At 38.3% G+C, this 14,873-nt stretch overlaps 1 protein-coding gene across 7 annotated transcripts in view; it reads left to right on the forward strand.

Moving 5' to 3' along the window:
- The window catches only part of IFTAP (intraflagellar transport associated protein), a 63,835-nt gene that overhangs the window by 9,503 nt on the left and 39,459 nt on the right, over window positions 1-14,873 (forward strand). For 4 of the 7 annotated variants that reach the window (XM_077863649.1, XM_077863643.1, XM_077863646.1 and 1 more), the window contains one exon: window positions 7,320-7,475. In XM_077863649.1, coding sequence (XP_077719775.1) covers window positions 7,343-7,475 — 133 coding nt within the window. In that variant the 5' untranslated portion in view covers window positions 7,320-7,342. Of the gene's footprint in view, window positions 1-4,357; window positions 4,461-5,359; window positions 5,498-7,066; window positions 7,214-7,319; window positions 7,476-14,873 lie in introns of those variants that run through there. The other 3 variants (XM_077863644.1, XM_077863648.1, XM_077863645.1) reach the window with 3 other exon arrangements.

Raw genomic sequence — 14,873 nt, forward strand, 5'->3', positions numbered from 1 at the left:
CAATAGAGAGTGAGTGAGGAGAGGAAGTTTTTTTGTTTTTGTTTTTAGAGGAAGTTTGAATAGATAACTGCATTTTTCCTTGTTTAATGGAATTGATAACTGTGTAATTGAAAATAGTCCAATACTCAGTTGACCTGCCTCAGTGAGTCAATGCAGACATTTCTGGATTGACTTAAACAGCTTGAAGGAAGAGTATATTTTGGGTAAATAAAATTGATTTTATACAATCTGCTGATGAACAGCAAGGCTTAATGAATGATAGCCTCAAGAAACCTCATTACAGTAGCTTGGATGGATGAGCAGGAAAGGGAAGCAAATTTTTCAAGAGGAAAGTTTCTGCTTAAACATGTAATTTTATAGATTAGTGTTATTCCCATCCCCCCAGAGCTTTCTACAGGGGGAAAACAATCAACATACATGAGTTCCAACATTCTTGGTAAACTTTTAGTGATGATTTTCTTTTCCTTAATCTTTTTTTTTTTTGCCTTAATTGGCTTAGCCTTTTTTTTTCCCCTGCCCTTCTTCCCCTCCTTCCAAACTTTTAACTCTGAAATAATTACAGATCACAGTATAAATTCACATAATGTTGCAAAAAAAAATGTACAGAGATTTTATGCACGCCTTGTTTCAGCTTTTTGCAGTGTTAGCATCTTGTATATCTGTAGTATAATATAAAAATCTGGAAACTGATATTGGTGCAATCCATAGAATATATTCAGATTTTACCAGTTATATATACACTAATTTTATGTGTGTGTGTGTGTGTGTGTAGTTCAACTGTATCACATGTGTAGCCTTGTATAACCACCGCCATAGTCAAGATACTCAGCTGCACCACGGCTACAGGACTCATGCTACCCTATTTATATTCGTATCCATCCCCTTCTCCAGCCCAATTCCCAAGTAGTCTGTTCTCCAGCTCCATAATTATGTTGTTTCATGAATGTTACATAAGTGGAATCATGCAGTGTAGCCTTTTGTGATTGGCTTTCTTCACTAAGCACAATTTCTTTGAGATTCATCCAAACTGTTGCATAAATTGATAGTTTGTTCCTTTTTATTGCTGAATAGTATTCCATGGTATGAATGTACCATGGTTTGCTTTACTATTCACCTATTAAAGGACTTTTGAGTAGTTGTCCCCTTTTTGGCTGTTAATAATAAAGCTGCTATGAACATTCACATACAAGTGCTTGCATGGGAATAAGACTTTATTTCTCTGGGATTGCACCCAAGAGTGCAATTGTTAGTTTGTATGGTAAGTCCGTTTTCAGTTTTGGAAAGAAATGCCAACCATTGTCCAGAGTGACTGAATCATAGCAGTGAATGAGTTAGCCAGTTCTGCCTCCTTGCCAGCATTTTGTGTTCTCACAATTTTTCTGATGATTCTTCTCACCCATTCCGAGGAGTATGTAGTGATAGCTCATTGTGGTTTTAATTTAGATTTCTTTCTTTTTTTTTTTTTTTAAGGTTTTATTTATTCATGAGAGACACACAGAGAGAGGCAGAGACACAGGCAGAGGGAGAAGTAGGCTCCATGCAGGGAGCCTGATGTGGGGCTTGATCCCAGGACTCCAGGATCACACTCTGAGCAGAAGGCAGACACTCAACCACTGAGCCACCCAGGCATCCCTAAGTTATATTTCTTTAATGGCTAATGATAGTAAATATCTTTTTATGAGATTATATGTCATTTATATATCGTCTTTGGTGAAATGTCTGTGCATGCCTTTAGTTTTTTTTTTTTTTTTAATTGGATTTTTCTTTAATATTGGGTTTTAAGAGTTTTTTTTTTATATGTTTTATGTGCTGGTTCTGTGTTGTATGTGTAATTTATAAACATTTTCTCCCAGCCTGTGATTTGTCTTTTCATCTTAGTAAGATCTTTCACAGAACAAAGTTTTGAATTTTGATGTGGTTTATCACTTTTTCTTCTAGATCATGCTTTTGGTGTCAAGTCTAAGAACTCTTGGCCTAGTCCTATGTCCTAAAGATTGTTTATATTTTTTTGTACTTCTTTTATAAAATTCACTATTTTGAGTTGATATGTTTTTATTGTTCTTACTCCTATTACAGCCTTCATTTAAAAATACTTCCACTCCATTCCATATTGCTCTAATTTAAAAATAATAACCATATGAGTCATCAGAGCCATTCTTGTTCCAAAAATGGAGTCTTGTATAGAATGTGTAGATTATAATCATCTTTAGGAGAGGAACTAGATCTGTTTCTGTTCAGGCAGCTTTTGTGGTATCTGTGTTTATGGTAAGCAGGTACTTAGCCCACATTTTTTATTAGATGCAGTTTTTAATATGGGTGTCTTCTTTTTCTCTTTTCCTCATGGTGAGATTTTTGTCAACCAAAAAAAATATAGCAGAGACATGGATGGCTTCTATACTAAGACCTTTGCATGGATGACTGCTTCTTCTTTCTGAAGCTTTGAAGTCAGTAGTAATCCCCAAGCTTTTCCCAACTCCCAAATACGTCCTTTAAAATTCACTGCAGAAGTATACCTAAAGGAAGTGTTTTTTTTTTTCCTAGAGAGGGAGGGAGAGAGAGCTGGGGAAGAAAGGGGGTGTGGAGGGGTGGAGGGAATAGGAGAGAGAGAATCCTAAGCAGGCTTCATGCCCATCACGGAGCCCGATGCAGGGCTCAGTCTCACAACCCTGAGATCATGACCTGAGCCAAAGTCAAGAGTTGGACACTTAACCAACTGAGCCACTCAGGCATCCTGGGGAAGTCTTTATATAGAGGTCTATATGCTCTCAACATTTTGGTGATAATGAAGAATTCTGTAACTTCAAGTGTTAGGAAAGGTTTGTTAGGAGAAACAGAACTTGAAGTGCAGCATACTCTTTGATGCTAGAATTGTTTTTTATCTTACCCTGATAAAACACAGTAGAGGAGTTACTGTGCACACATACACGTGCATAACACACATGCTTTGCCTTGCTTCACCTCAAGGTGTTTTGTATGTTATTGGGGTACAAAGTGTAGTTGGAGGTCTAGGTATACCCATCTGGGTGGGATTGCTGCCTTCCCCTTAATTTCCTGCTGACTTCATGGATGCCTTAAAATTCATAATGAGAAGCATGTCATTTACTACTTTCGATATGAGAACCACAGTACTGCTCCTCATCAATAGTCATTACTTGGTAAAAACCCTACCTAAAGTTTCCTTCCCAGATTTATTCATTTATTCTTTATCACTGGACTAGATGACCAATGACCTTCAGGTTTCTGTCAACCCTGAGAATCTGTGACACTTCCAGTCATTGGATTTCTTTCTCTCTCTTTAATATGATCTAAAAGACACGAAAAATATTAGAGGATGCAAATAGGTGTAGTTCAGTCAAGGGAGAGGAAACCAGGTGTCTTCTATCACATATATAAATCTGTGTACTTGACGTATAATTTGGTATTTTAGAAATTTGCCCATTTTCCAAAATATAAACGAAGACCCAACCTGTGAGATACCAAGATCAATGGCTTCATTTCCGTAGGCAAGGTGAATTCTTTTGATAATATTCCATCGTACCAGCCAGCATAGCAGGAGATTCTTGTTGAGCAGAACTATGAAAGTTTGAGAAAGTGGATTTTGACAGCCTCTGCACAACTCTTTAAAAATGTGTTATTATTTATTATTTTAGAATATCAGCAGTAAACCTCACAGCTTAAAAAAGACAACCCCTTTTTTTGCCAACACACAACTCTCTGTGCTGTTAAAAAGCAGGTTAAACACATTAGGAGGAGACTACCTCATGGCGCCTTGTTTCCAAAGACTTAACCACTCTTTGCCTCTGAAACTGTATTGTGTTTAGGTAGGTTGTGTTAGGCAGAGATCTGAAGATAAACAGCCAAGATGTGCTAAACCAGTGGTGATAGTTCCACATGCAATATTTCATAAAAACGTCCTTTCAGAGAGCACAGAACACCAACTGGCTTGAGTGATTGTTAGTTTCATTATTTGGTAGTAGAAAACAGGACCCCAGGAAGATTATGTGATTTTTCTCTCCACCTCTCAGTGACTGGAGAGGAAGAGAACCAAGCCTGTGGTCTTTCTGTGAAATTTAGTAGTCCAGGCAGAGGAAGACACTCCCTCCCTGTGTCCCCTCCTAGAAACTGTGATATTCAAAGTGTTGTGTGGGATTTACTGGCCAATATTTTCTATACATACACTTATCATCATAACATGTTCTGGGTATTTTATGTGGGGCTCTAAGCCTTAAGAGTCTCATGCTCTACTGATGGAGCTAGCCGGGTGCTGCTGTAAGCCTTAAAACTTAAAAACCAAACCAAAACAAAGAACCTTGTTATGGGCAAGTGTCTCTCTCTCTCTTCTTTTTTTTTTATTTAGAAAAATACTTCATGATAAAAAACACAAACATATGTGAATGGCAACTGAAAAAGCATCGCTTCCTTCTAGAAAACCACTAGGATTTGCATAAACCGCTTGACTGGTAAATGATTATCTGCTCCGTCAGTCCCTGGGGACTTTTAGCATTAGGTTATGTATTTTTGTAGATAAGGAAAGTTCTGAATTTGAAGGTGGGTATTTGTTAAACTCTTTAAATAATGACAGTTTATGAAACTGGATTTTCCAGAAGTCTTCATAAAAAGTCAATAGAAACACTACCTCTTCTGTATTGTGATCACCACATGAATAAAATTAAACCTCGAAGGAGGTTGAATCCTTGCTGTCAAAGACTGTTAATTATTTCCCTTTGGTAAAACTACGACGTGTGAAGGCTAAAACCTCAAAATATACCACTTTGAGAATTGGAAAGGAAGTTTGAAAGAATTTCTATTATCACTTTTAAAGCATCCACAAGGAGACATTTACAGCAATGTAACACAACCTGGCTGCTTCTGTTTGGTATTTGCTCGCCGAAGTAGATTACCCAAGATGGTTTAAGGAAGAGGTTGATGTCATCCAGAGTTGGAATTTTGCTGGGGTCCAATTCGGGAAAAGCAGATTGACATTAACATTCTAGTAATTAAGTACATGCCCTACTGACAGTGAAATAATAGACACCTTCAAATTTATTATTTTTTTTTATCTAGCAACTGCAGCATAATTTATTAAACTTTGGCTTGCTGAAGCCTGGCAGTGTTACAGGTAAATTTGCATAAACCCTAACTGATGCTTCTTCCTATATTTAATTTTCAGGTACAAATAATTTGAAACAGTTTCCCTCATTTTGAGTTCATATACAGCTACATTTAAAATACTCATTTTAGTTCTATTTTATTTCCTGTGGTTCTTGGTCTTCTCCAACACTGTGTTTTATCTGGGGGTGTAAAGCATGAGGGGTTATCTTGTTTATCTTTAGGTGACATCAGTGCCTTCAGAGTCCGAGGGGTCACAGTCAAAGCAGGTCTTTGTGTAGGCAAAGGACGGAATAACTAAGGCTGATCTGTTACCGTCATGATCATCGCAGCTAACACTTCTGTGGGGCCGCATGTGCCCATTTGATCCTCGTAGCGATCCTGTGAGGTGTGTGTAGATTAACAGTTCCTTATTACAAACCCTTAGGGTCAGATGTGTTTCAGAATTCAGATTTTTTTGGAGTTTAGAAAGGTAACCAGGGATAATGCCATGTATGACACAAAATCTCCAGTGGGGTCTGGGAAAGTACCTCAAGAGCAAGCCCGTTAATATTTCTTCAGGGGAACGTATGAGTATTCACACTGAGTAGAATAAATAAAAGCTATAAGTACTTCCCTGTCAATTCAGATCAGGTCTTGCCCCCAAATGAGGTTGGGCATCATCTTATGAAAACATTTTTGTGTCTTTCCGAACCTTTGGTAAATACCAAACAAAGTTAATAACAGATAACAAAATTTTACTCTTGTTTTGGAAAAATGGAAAGAAGCTTGGTGCTTTCTCTTCCTGCTGTAGGCTACTGGAGAACCTGCTTCTTTTTATTATCCCCCACGAATTATTCTGACTACTTAGGCAGTGATTACTCTTCTGCTTTCTGTAGATAGTGAATTTCTCAAAGCTATGCAGGAATGATATTTCGTACAGAATGAATGGAATTTAACAAGATGAAAGATCACAAGGGAAAAACAAAGTTCAGACTTCAAGGATTGAGGCATTGTGTCTTAGCTGACAGGCATTTAGCAGTAGGCTAAATGAAGTGACAATGTGAAGAGGCTACCAGCAATGTGCCTGCACTTCAGCTACATAGCAGGAGTGCAGTATTTGGAACTCACTGGATCCAGACCATATCTGGAGCCTTGGCTTCATTTCTGGATGGCATATTTTAAAGGGATGCCAGCAGTGTGAAATCTTCTCCAGGTAGATTGAGCAGGAGGGTGGAAGCACTTAAAGCCATGTCATGTAAGGCGCAGGTGAAATAATTGGGCAAGTTTAGTTGAGAGTTTTGCCAGCATCTAGCAGTATTTTACTACCGTACTCGCTCAGATGAGTAATTTTAGCTTCGTATCGATTGGCTGCCAGCCGTATGCCACATCCTGGGCTGTTAAACATTTTGGGATCCAAAGATGAAAGGACATGGGCCCCGCCTTTCATGGGCTTCCTGTCTCATAGGACACAGGAATGTACACAGCTACAATATGATCGGTGTGTAACGTGGACCCAGTGCAGAGGCAGCACGGAGAAATTATGATGAGCTCTCTGTGGTGATAGGAGATGGAAGGCTCCAGCCTTTAGAGAGAAACCGAATTCTGAGCTGCGTTTTGAAAAAAGAAACTAAGGTGAATGAAATAAAATTGAGAAGGAGCAGAATAGGCCTGTTCAAATATTTGGAAAGATGTCATGTATAAGAAGGATTGAAATGATTCAATATGATCTCAGGGGCTCAGGGACCAGTTGGGGAAATGTACAGGGAGAGAGATTTAAAAGAAGCCTTGAATAGAGCTTTCCAGAGGTTTCTTTGGAATGCTCAGAGCTCTTAGTCCCGGGGTGTGTTAGAGCGCAGACAAGTCAATCGTTTGGCAGCAATCGTAGGATAGTACATGGTAGGGGCAGAGTGTCGCACAGTGGATAGAGTGAAATATGGTAAATTGTGTAAGGTCATGGATTCTAGAATCCGGCTTTAGAACCAGTTACTTCTACCTACTGGCTCTGGCAGCCTGAGCTCGGATTGTTATGGAGTTAACATTAACATGCCCAGAACAGCCCTTGATACATAATAACGTGCTAAATAAGTAGCTAATAAATATTAGCTGTTATTGTTGTCATTGGGTGGGTGGTTCACATACCCTTTGAAGTCCGTCTCACCTTGAAAGACTTTGAATTTCTGTATTTTCAGGGAGGCTCTCTCTAGCCGATGTTTTTCTTTGTCTCCTAGATAAAGTGGCCTCATGACTAGGAATGCCTGCCCAAATATCAGAATTGGAGGTCATGGATGAAGATCGATTAATTGAAGAAGTCTTGGATAAGTTTGTTAATTGCCACGAGCAAACATATGAAGAATTTCTGAGCACTTTTACTCATCTTTCAAAAGGTAAAATGGAGAAGTAAACTTTCTACAGCAGTAGGGAGAAATAATTTTATTATAATTTAAAGTCTTTCCTGCCTTTTCAAAAAGACTATTTAATAAGCGTCGTTCATTCCTTTCCTTTGATCAGGTGATTCATATCAGGCGTGCGAGTCCGATGCATGTCAATACCAACATTTTTATACAACCAAGAGTTGTATCAGGGCCATCACATTTGAGAATTAAAAAGGACCTGAGAAATCATTTTGTAGAATTGCTTTATTTTTGAAGAAGCAGTTATTTACAATTATTACAATTATTTTTGTACCTGCAAGGAGTAGGGGTTTTTTAAGGTGTATTTAAAGCTTTTAAGAAATATAGTATAGGATAGGCTATGGAGTCACACTATTCATTTGGATCCTGGCATCCAAATGGGTATGTGAGCTTGGGGGAAGTGTTTGACTAAAGGAGGTAATAATAGTACCTTAAAAGTTGATAAAGGTTAAGTAAGGTAATCCAAGTAAAACTGAGCATAGTGGCTAACACCTAAATACTGAATGAATGCTGGGTACTGTGTTGTCATTGTGATGGTGATGGCGCCTAGGGTTTCTATAGAATGGAAACAACTCTTTAGAGGAGAAGTGATGAACTGAAACCTAAAGGCCAGGCCTATGTTGTGTTTCATTATGTGTCTTATGTTTTTTTTTCAATTGAGCCAACTTTTAAAAGTTGGGACATTTTACATGAAAATCTTGACTTGTAGGTTTTTGTTTGTTTGTTTTTTCTGATGAAGAGGGAAGACCTGTTACCTTTTATTTCCTCAATGACAATAGCAGCTAGAGCTTGGGAACCCTTGCACCATGCCCCCACCTCCACCCCTCTGGCACTGTCACACCCCCTGGCACTCATACATTCTAAAAACGTCTGTATATACCTTGCCTGCTTCATTCATCCAAGTGGTTCCTGTAGGCGTTTGAGCTTGTAATGTTTGTTCTGGGTTCTGCTTCAGACGGCCTGCCGGGCCTGCTGCTGGCTTGCTCTCCACTTGGTCCTTTGTGGGTTATTGATCTGCATGGATCCATGCTTGGTTCTCCACCTTCCTGCACTTTGGGCTCACCTGGGGGGGCTTTTAGAGCATGGTGATCCTAGAGCCCCTCTGAATCTTAGCTGGGGCCCAGGAATCTGTATTTTTTAAAAATTCCTGTGGTGATTCTAATGTGTACCCGATTGAGAACAGGGAGTTTCATAATCTCGGGGGTGGGGGTGGGGGTGATGACCCTTTCAAGATATTTGACTTCGTGATTTTAAGTCATGATTCCTGTGTCCTTAACAAATGTGCAAGAAGGATATTTACAGTGAAGAAAAGGAAAAGTGATTCTACCCTGTTTCTTCAGTAAGATAGTTGGAATATCGATATTTGTCTTGTTTACACATTTAAACTGTGGACTATGTTTTTATTTACACTTAATGGAAAAATTAGGAAATGTCTAGTTTACTTTGGGGCTGTGAATGATCTATTTTGACATGAGATGTGGATCAAATGAATCTAGATTAATGGCCAAATCAACTTCTGGTGTATGAACTCGTTTTGGGAAGATGGTTTTTCTTTCTCCCAAACAGGGCAGTGTGAATGGTGGGTTGGGGTTGTGGAAACAAGGCTAAAGCTAGCAGGATTAATACGTTTTGAATGCCAATGGTATTTGATAATCCAAATTATTTTGGAAATTACTTGTAAAGCTGACTTTATTTTCATGCTCTGAAAAGGTAAGAACTTCTTGCCGACATTTGGATACTTTGAAGAGGTTGTAATGTTTTTGTTTTGAGGGTAAGGGATATATACTGTTTTCAGATTTCTGTAAGGTCATTGCGTGCTGAGAAAGAAACTGTTGCGGATGTGGTGACTTCATTTCAAGCTCAGTTTTGGGTCTCAAACTGAGCTGAAATAAATGATGACGCAAGTCACATAAACTGCATTTCCAAGCACACTCCTTTTTTTTTTTTTTCTCCTTTCAAAATATCTCTAGGCGCCAGTTCACATTATAAACTAATGACCTGAAAAAATTCCTCCTAAAGCATAAAGAATTGTGAGTGCAAAAATGTGTCTTAAATCAGTAAGCATCCTTGTCTCCCCTGAAACATTTAAGTACCTTCCGAAAAGCCAAACAGCAATTAGGGACAGCCTAGGAGTCGAGTGATAGCCCGCGGGATTGAGCGAAGTGAATGTGGTTAGTTCTGTTTTAAGGAAAACATGAAAGCTGTTTCTTCAAACTTTCCCCCTTCTTTCCAGCCCTTCATTTGTCTTGCTGTGCTCCGTTGTTTTGCTGATGTGTAGAATCTTCCCTCCGTAAGTGGTTATCACCTCGCATAGTCGTGTACATTTCTTGACTAAGTTTGGTTTCTAGAATCTATTACAATTTCCCTTGATTGACTGTTCTATTTATTTTTATAATAGTTATATGCCAGAATGCTTATAGGATTCATTTTCTTTCCAAGAGTGTTAAAAGGGTCAGTAATCCTATTAAAAATATTTCCATGAAAAAATTAAACTATAGCCTGATTGAAAGAAGTTCGCATAGCTGCTACAGACTGTTAAAAATTGTTGGAAACTGTAAATATTGTAGCAAAATCCTTTCTCCAGTACGCTGATGTTGACCATGTTTTGAGGATTTGTTTTTGCTTTTTTTTTTTTTTTTTTTTTAAAAGCAACTCTGGTGTTTTAAATAGTGGTACATACTTGGTAATAGATACAATGTTCTATCAAAATGTCTAAAGAGACACATTAATTATTTGTTTTAAACAGGTAGTTATAATTGAATTCTCAGTAGTGTCATCAGTTCAAGAGAGTAAGACCGAGTTGTAAAATTTGTATTAGGAAAATCAGTGTGCAGATTTTAGTTTTACTCATTATTGCTGAAGATGTTATTATATTGTTGATATTACTGTGGGTAAAGATAAGAGGCCAAGTTTCAATCTTTGGCATCTCCGTTTCTTTGTGAATGTGATTAATTTACAGGTCTTTCTCAACTTCCCATCTTAGGGAAAAATGTGCTTTTTCCTCGTCTGACATATTTCTATCATTTGCTTATGTTATAAAAACACAGATGTGAAAATGTATATTTAATTTTCTGCTAATGCGTTCATTCATTCATTCAGTGTATCTTAACAATCTAGATATTGTTTTAGGTGCTGAGGATCCAGAAATAAGATATAGTTTGTGTTTTCAAGCACTCATAGTCCAGGAAGAAAGATAGATAAGTAAATAAAACATTACGCTAGTGAATGATAATGAGTATCATCATGGAGAAAGGCATGGAGTTTTCTGACAGCTCAGAGGAGGGCTGTCCAGCCCTTGGGTGGGGAGGGCAGTAAAATCTACCCATTGAAGAGGATGCCCACGGTGAGTCTGCGGTAACCACTGAACCAAAACTTGCCTTGGGTCCTAAGACATAAATAAAATAGAGTGCAGGAAATTTTGACAGCTGAGAGCCAAATTAAAGATGTTAAAAAATGCCTCCATTGTTGATTGTCCTTTGGATCACATTTCCATTTGTCTTAGTATTAATGTGTATATTTTTTAAGGTATGGCGGAGGTGGAGACGTAGCCTTGTTTTAGTAAGGGTGAGAGTCATTTCTAATTTCTTTCCACACCAGGATTACCCCATGATCTGATTTGGGAGACATCTACTCCCATTTTTTAGTGTTAGTGACTTCTCATATTGCAGTCACACCGAAATTCTATATTTAAGAAGCCAATGACTTAGAAATGGACATTCAATCTTTTCAAGTCCATTTTGTTACATATAGTAGAAACCTTGGGGTGGGATGGGGTTACAGTAGTTACATCCAGTTCTCAATCTCTCTCTCTCTCTCTCTCTCTCTCACACACACACACACACATTTATTGTTCTGATTTTGTTCTTCAGGCGACATGATCAATTTTCTCTCAAGTTACGCACTTTACCAACTGTTTAACTTAAAATAGTTTGGAAATTGAAATGAATCTACTGTGATTTTTATGATTGTTAAATAAGTCTTTGTTTTTCATTCTCTCAATCTTAAAATGCACAGGCTCCATTCCCCAGTGATCCTACCAGTTTCTGTATTACCACATAACAGCTTCCTAGGCACTGCTGTATTTATCTACTTTAACCTGGTTCCTTATGTCTAGATCAAAGATCTTGTTTCTGATTTTGATGTGTGATTTCGTTTCTAGTTTTCTTTATGCCATTCTCATTTTGCTTGCAATACTTTGTGCTTTTAAGCATTTTATTATTCTTTCAACATATCTTTGAAAAATATCCCATCAATTCAGCCTCCCTTCTCCATTGATACCTGTTAATATTTTAGTTAAATTCCCTCTAAGGTAGAATATTCAGGACAAATGGCCAGTGCCTGTGGCTTTACAGACTGGTGTTGGTCTGGCCTTTCATTGTTCCAAACTCTTAAGAGTTACAAAGCATCTAAAGGGGTTTCAATTTTTCTTAGTTTTTAGTAATCTTATGTAACCATAAGAGAGCTTAATCCATCCTTTTAATTTTATTCACGTTTAGTTCTTTAAGAAGCTATGCCAATGCTCTATCACCATTGCAAATTTCAGGAATGTACAGTTACCATATGATGTGATCATTAGGTCTGCATTGTCCAATACAACAGAGGCTGTAATCACATGTGGCAGGCAGTTGGGTACTTGAAATGTGGCTAGTGCTGCCTACTGAGTTTTAAATTTCACTTAGTTTAAGTTTTATTTATTTTTATTTTTATTATTTTTAAAAGATTTTATTTATTCATGAGAGACACAGAGACAGAGGCAGAGACAGAGGCAGAGGGAGAAGCAGGCTCCCTGCAGGGAGCCCGATGCAGGATTTGATCCTGGGACGCCAGGATCATGACCTAACCCGAAGGCAGACGCTCAACCCTTGAGCCACCCAGGTGCCCCCCAAAAACCTTTTATAATACCAAACTCGTATGAGACTAAAGATATCCAGACACTATCCTGGGCTTAATAAACAAGAGGCTCTATAGTGAGGGGTCTAGGAATTTTTAGGTTCACAGGGCTCTTAACTGATAATATGGCTGGATGTACCACTAGTCTTGAGAACCACTGGTTTAGACGACAGTTCTGATAATGCAGTTCCCCACACAGAGAAGCAGACATGGCAAGTGATTTTGAAAGGCAGAGGAAGAAAAGGAGAGAAACAATTGGAGTCAGGGAGACCAGCAAGGACCCTGAGCCGAAGCACGTCTGTGGAGATGTGGAGCAGGGCAGTGGAGGGGGACACGTAGAGCAGGGAAGGCTGATGAGATTCTCACAGCACTTGGCAGCAGGTGAATGACACCAGATGAGGGAGAAGAAGGAGTCAAAGATGAGTCACAAGTGTCTTTCCTGGGAGAGGCCAAGGCCCACAGAGGCCGAGTGACTTGTTCAAAGGTGTGCAGTTCTCATTTCAGGAGGCTTTTGTTTCTTTCCTTATTGAGCGTCTGTTCTGTCAAGAGCTTACAATCCTGGGCTGGGATTTGCTTTTATACTTCCGGCCTGATAAGTTATGAGTTGTCAGTTCAGCCAAAGGAATATCACTTCTCATACGTGACAACTTCTAAAAAATGTAATTAAAAATGAAAGTGGTGACAGTGCATAAAACAACACACCTCCAAAGCTGACATATCATTTTGGTCCCCAAAGCTCTATTGAATTGGAACGTTAGAAAAACGCATCTTTAAACTTCCATAGGGGTGCAAAGAGCCTCTTCCCAGTCTGAAGGATGCATTTAAAATCTGCTGTAGAAAAATACCGCAGAGAAAAATATAGAAAGCAGCTGGCCCTCTTACCAATCTCAGAGCAGGCAAGGAATTTCAGTGGAGCATAAAAACAGCTTTCTCTCATAAAAAGAAAACACAACAACAACAAATAATCCTTGCTGTGTAGCCTTTTGCAGTTGTTTTCAGTCGAGAATTAGACAGAGACCAGCGGGCTTAACATTGTTTTGATACCCTTGCAACTGGCAGATTGCCTGCCAGAGGAAGCTGGAAACGAACTGCCCGGCTTTCTGCTTCCAGGTGGCACTCACGCCACGTTTTCTGTGCAGTTGTTATCACTCACTTTAATTCCCTACTGAATAGTGAGTGGTGTTTTTACTTCACAGGCCATTTGCAGTGTCTTTCTGTTTCTCTCTCTTTTTTTTCTTTTTTCCGTTAGTCACACTGAGGAAAAAAAAAAAAAGCAGCTTGGGAGGCACTTTTGCAAATGTGAGTTTAACAGTGAAGTGCACAGTGGAAAACGGCAAATAGCAGTAAACTTACTTTGACTTAAGACATAGGTCATTGCCATGTTAACCTCAAGAGAAAGTTGTAGGAGGCATCATATGAGGAAAACCCCACTAATTAGCCTGGCATCCCAAGGGAGAGAATAAGGAAGCCCTGTCAAAGCTTTTCATTAATTTTTTACTTTTTGGTATTGGCTGAAAAGAATAAAAGAAGAAAAAAGTTCATGGTTTTATATTGATTTATATTGGTTTTTATATCAGTAGCCATATGGATGTGACTTCTTTGTCAAAACACAGTACCAAATATACCAAGAAGGCCGAAGGAGGAAAAAGTGTTGCACAAAGTGAGTTTATAGCAGAGCCCTGTGGAAGAAACAGCACCAGCAGCATTAACCTATTCTTTTTCTGGGGGAACATCTGTAAACTATAATTAAGCAATTTTCATTGTTTCTCTATTTCTTTTGTCATCACTAAATCACTACATTTAGGGAACAGATTGACAAATTAGGAAACACAGAAAACCACCAGTTCAGTGCTGGAAGGAGATTTCCGCCCCCTGAGAATCATGATACATTTTGAGCTTATTAAGCTATTTTGTTTTAGATGTATTAGCGTAAATCTTCAGCTGCGTTTGTTACAATTCATATTCTACACATGAATGTTTGGTCCATAGATGATCATTTGTTTTGTGTCTCCTGTAGTTCAGGTGTAATTGGATAAAGGAGAGAAAATGTGTTTAAGTATTTACAACATTTTGAATTATAACCATTAACTTTATTTTTGGCAGTGTTTTTAATGCATAGTATTTTGTTGCAATAAATTTCCAGTGTGTTTTCTCAGTGAAATAAAATATCATAGCTTTTTAGTTTGGTTGGTGTACAAATAAAGAATAATTTTCTTTGTATGTTTTCAACATGTATATATTATATATATATACATTGTGTGTGCATATGAATGAGAGAGGTGAATTTTCTTAGGCAAATGGAATCTTGAACTTTTACAAAATAGGAGCAGAAAACTGCTAGTGGCCAAATAAACTTTTAAGATGGTCACAGTCAGCCTGTAAGTAGCTGATGGAAACAATACTAAATGAATGTGCAGTTGTTTTGGATGTGTTTGTCTTTCACTTGAGACATTATATTTTTTACTAATCACTGTTCAACGT

This window comes from Canis aureus, chromosome 21, assembly GCF_053574225.1.
Source record: "Canis aureus isolate CA01 chromosome 21, VMU_Caureus_v.1.0, whole genome shotgun sequence".
Taxonomy (NCBI): Eukaryota; Metazoa; Chordata; class Mammalia; order Carnivora; family Canidae; genus Canis; species Canis aureus.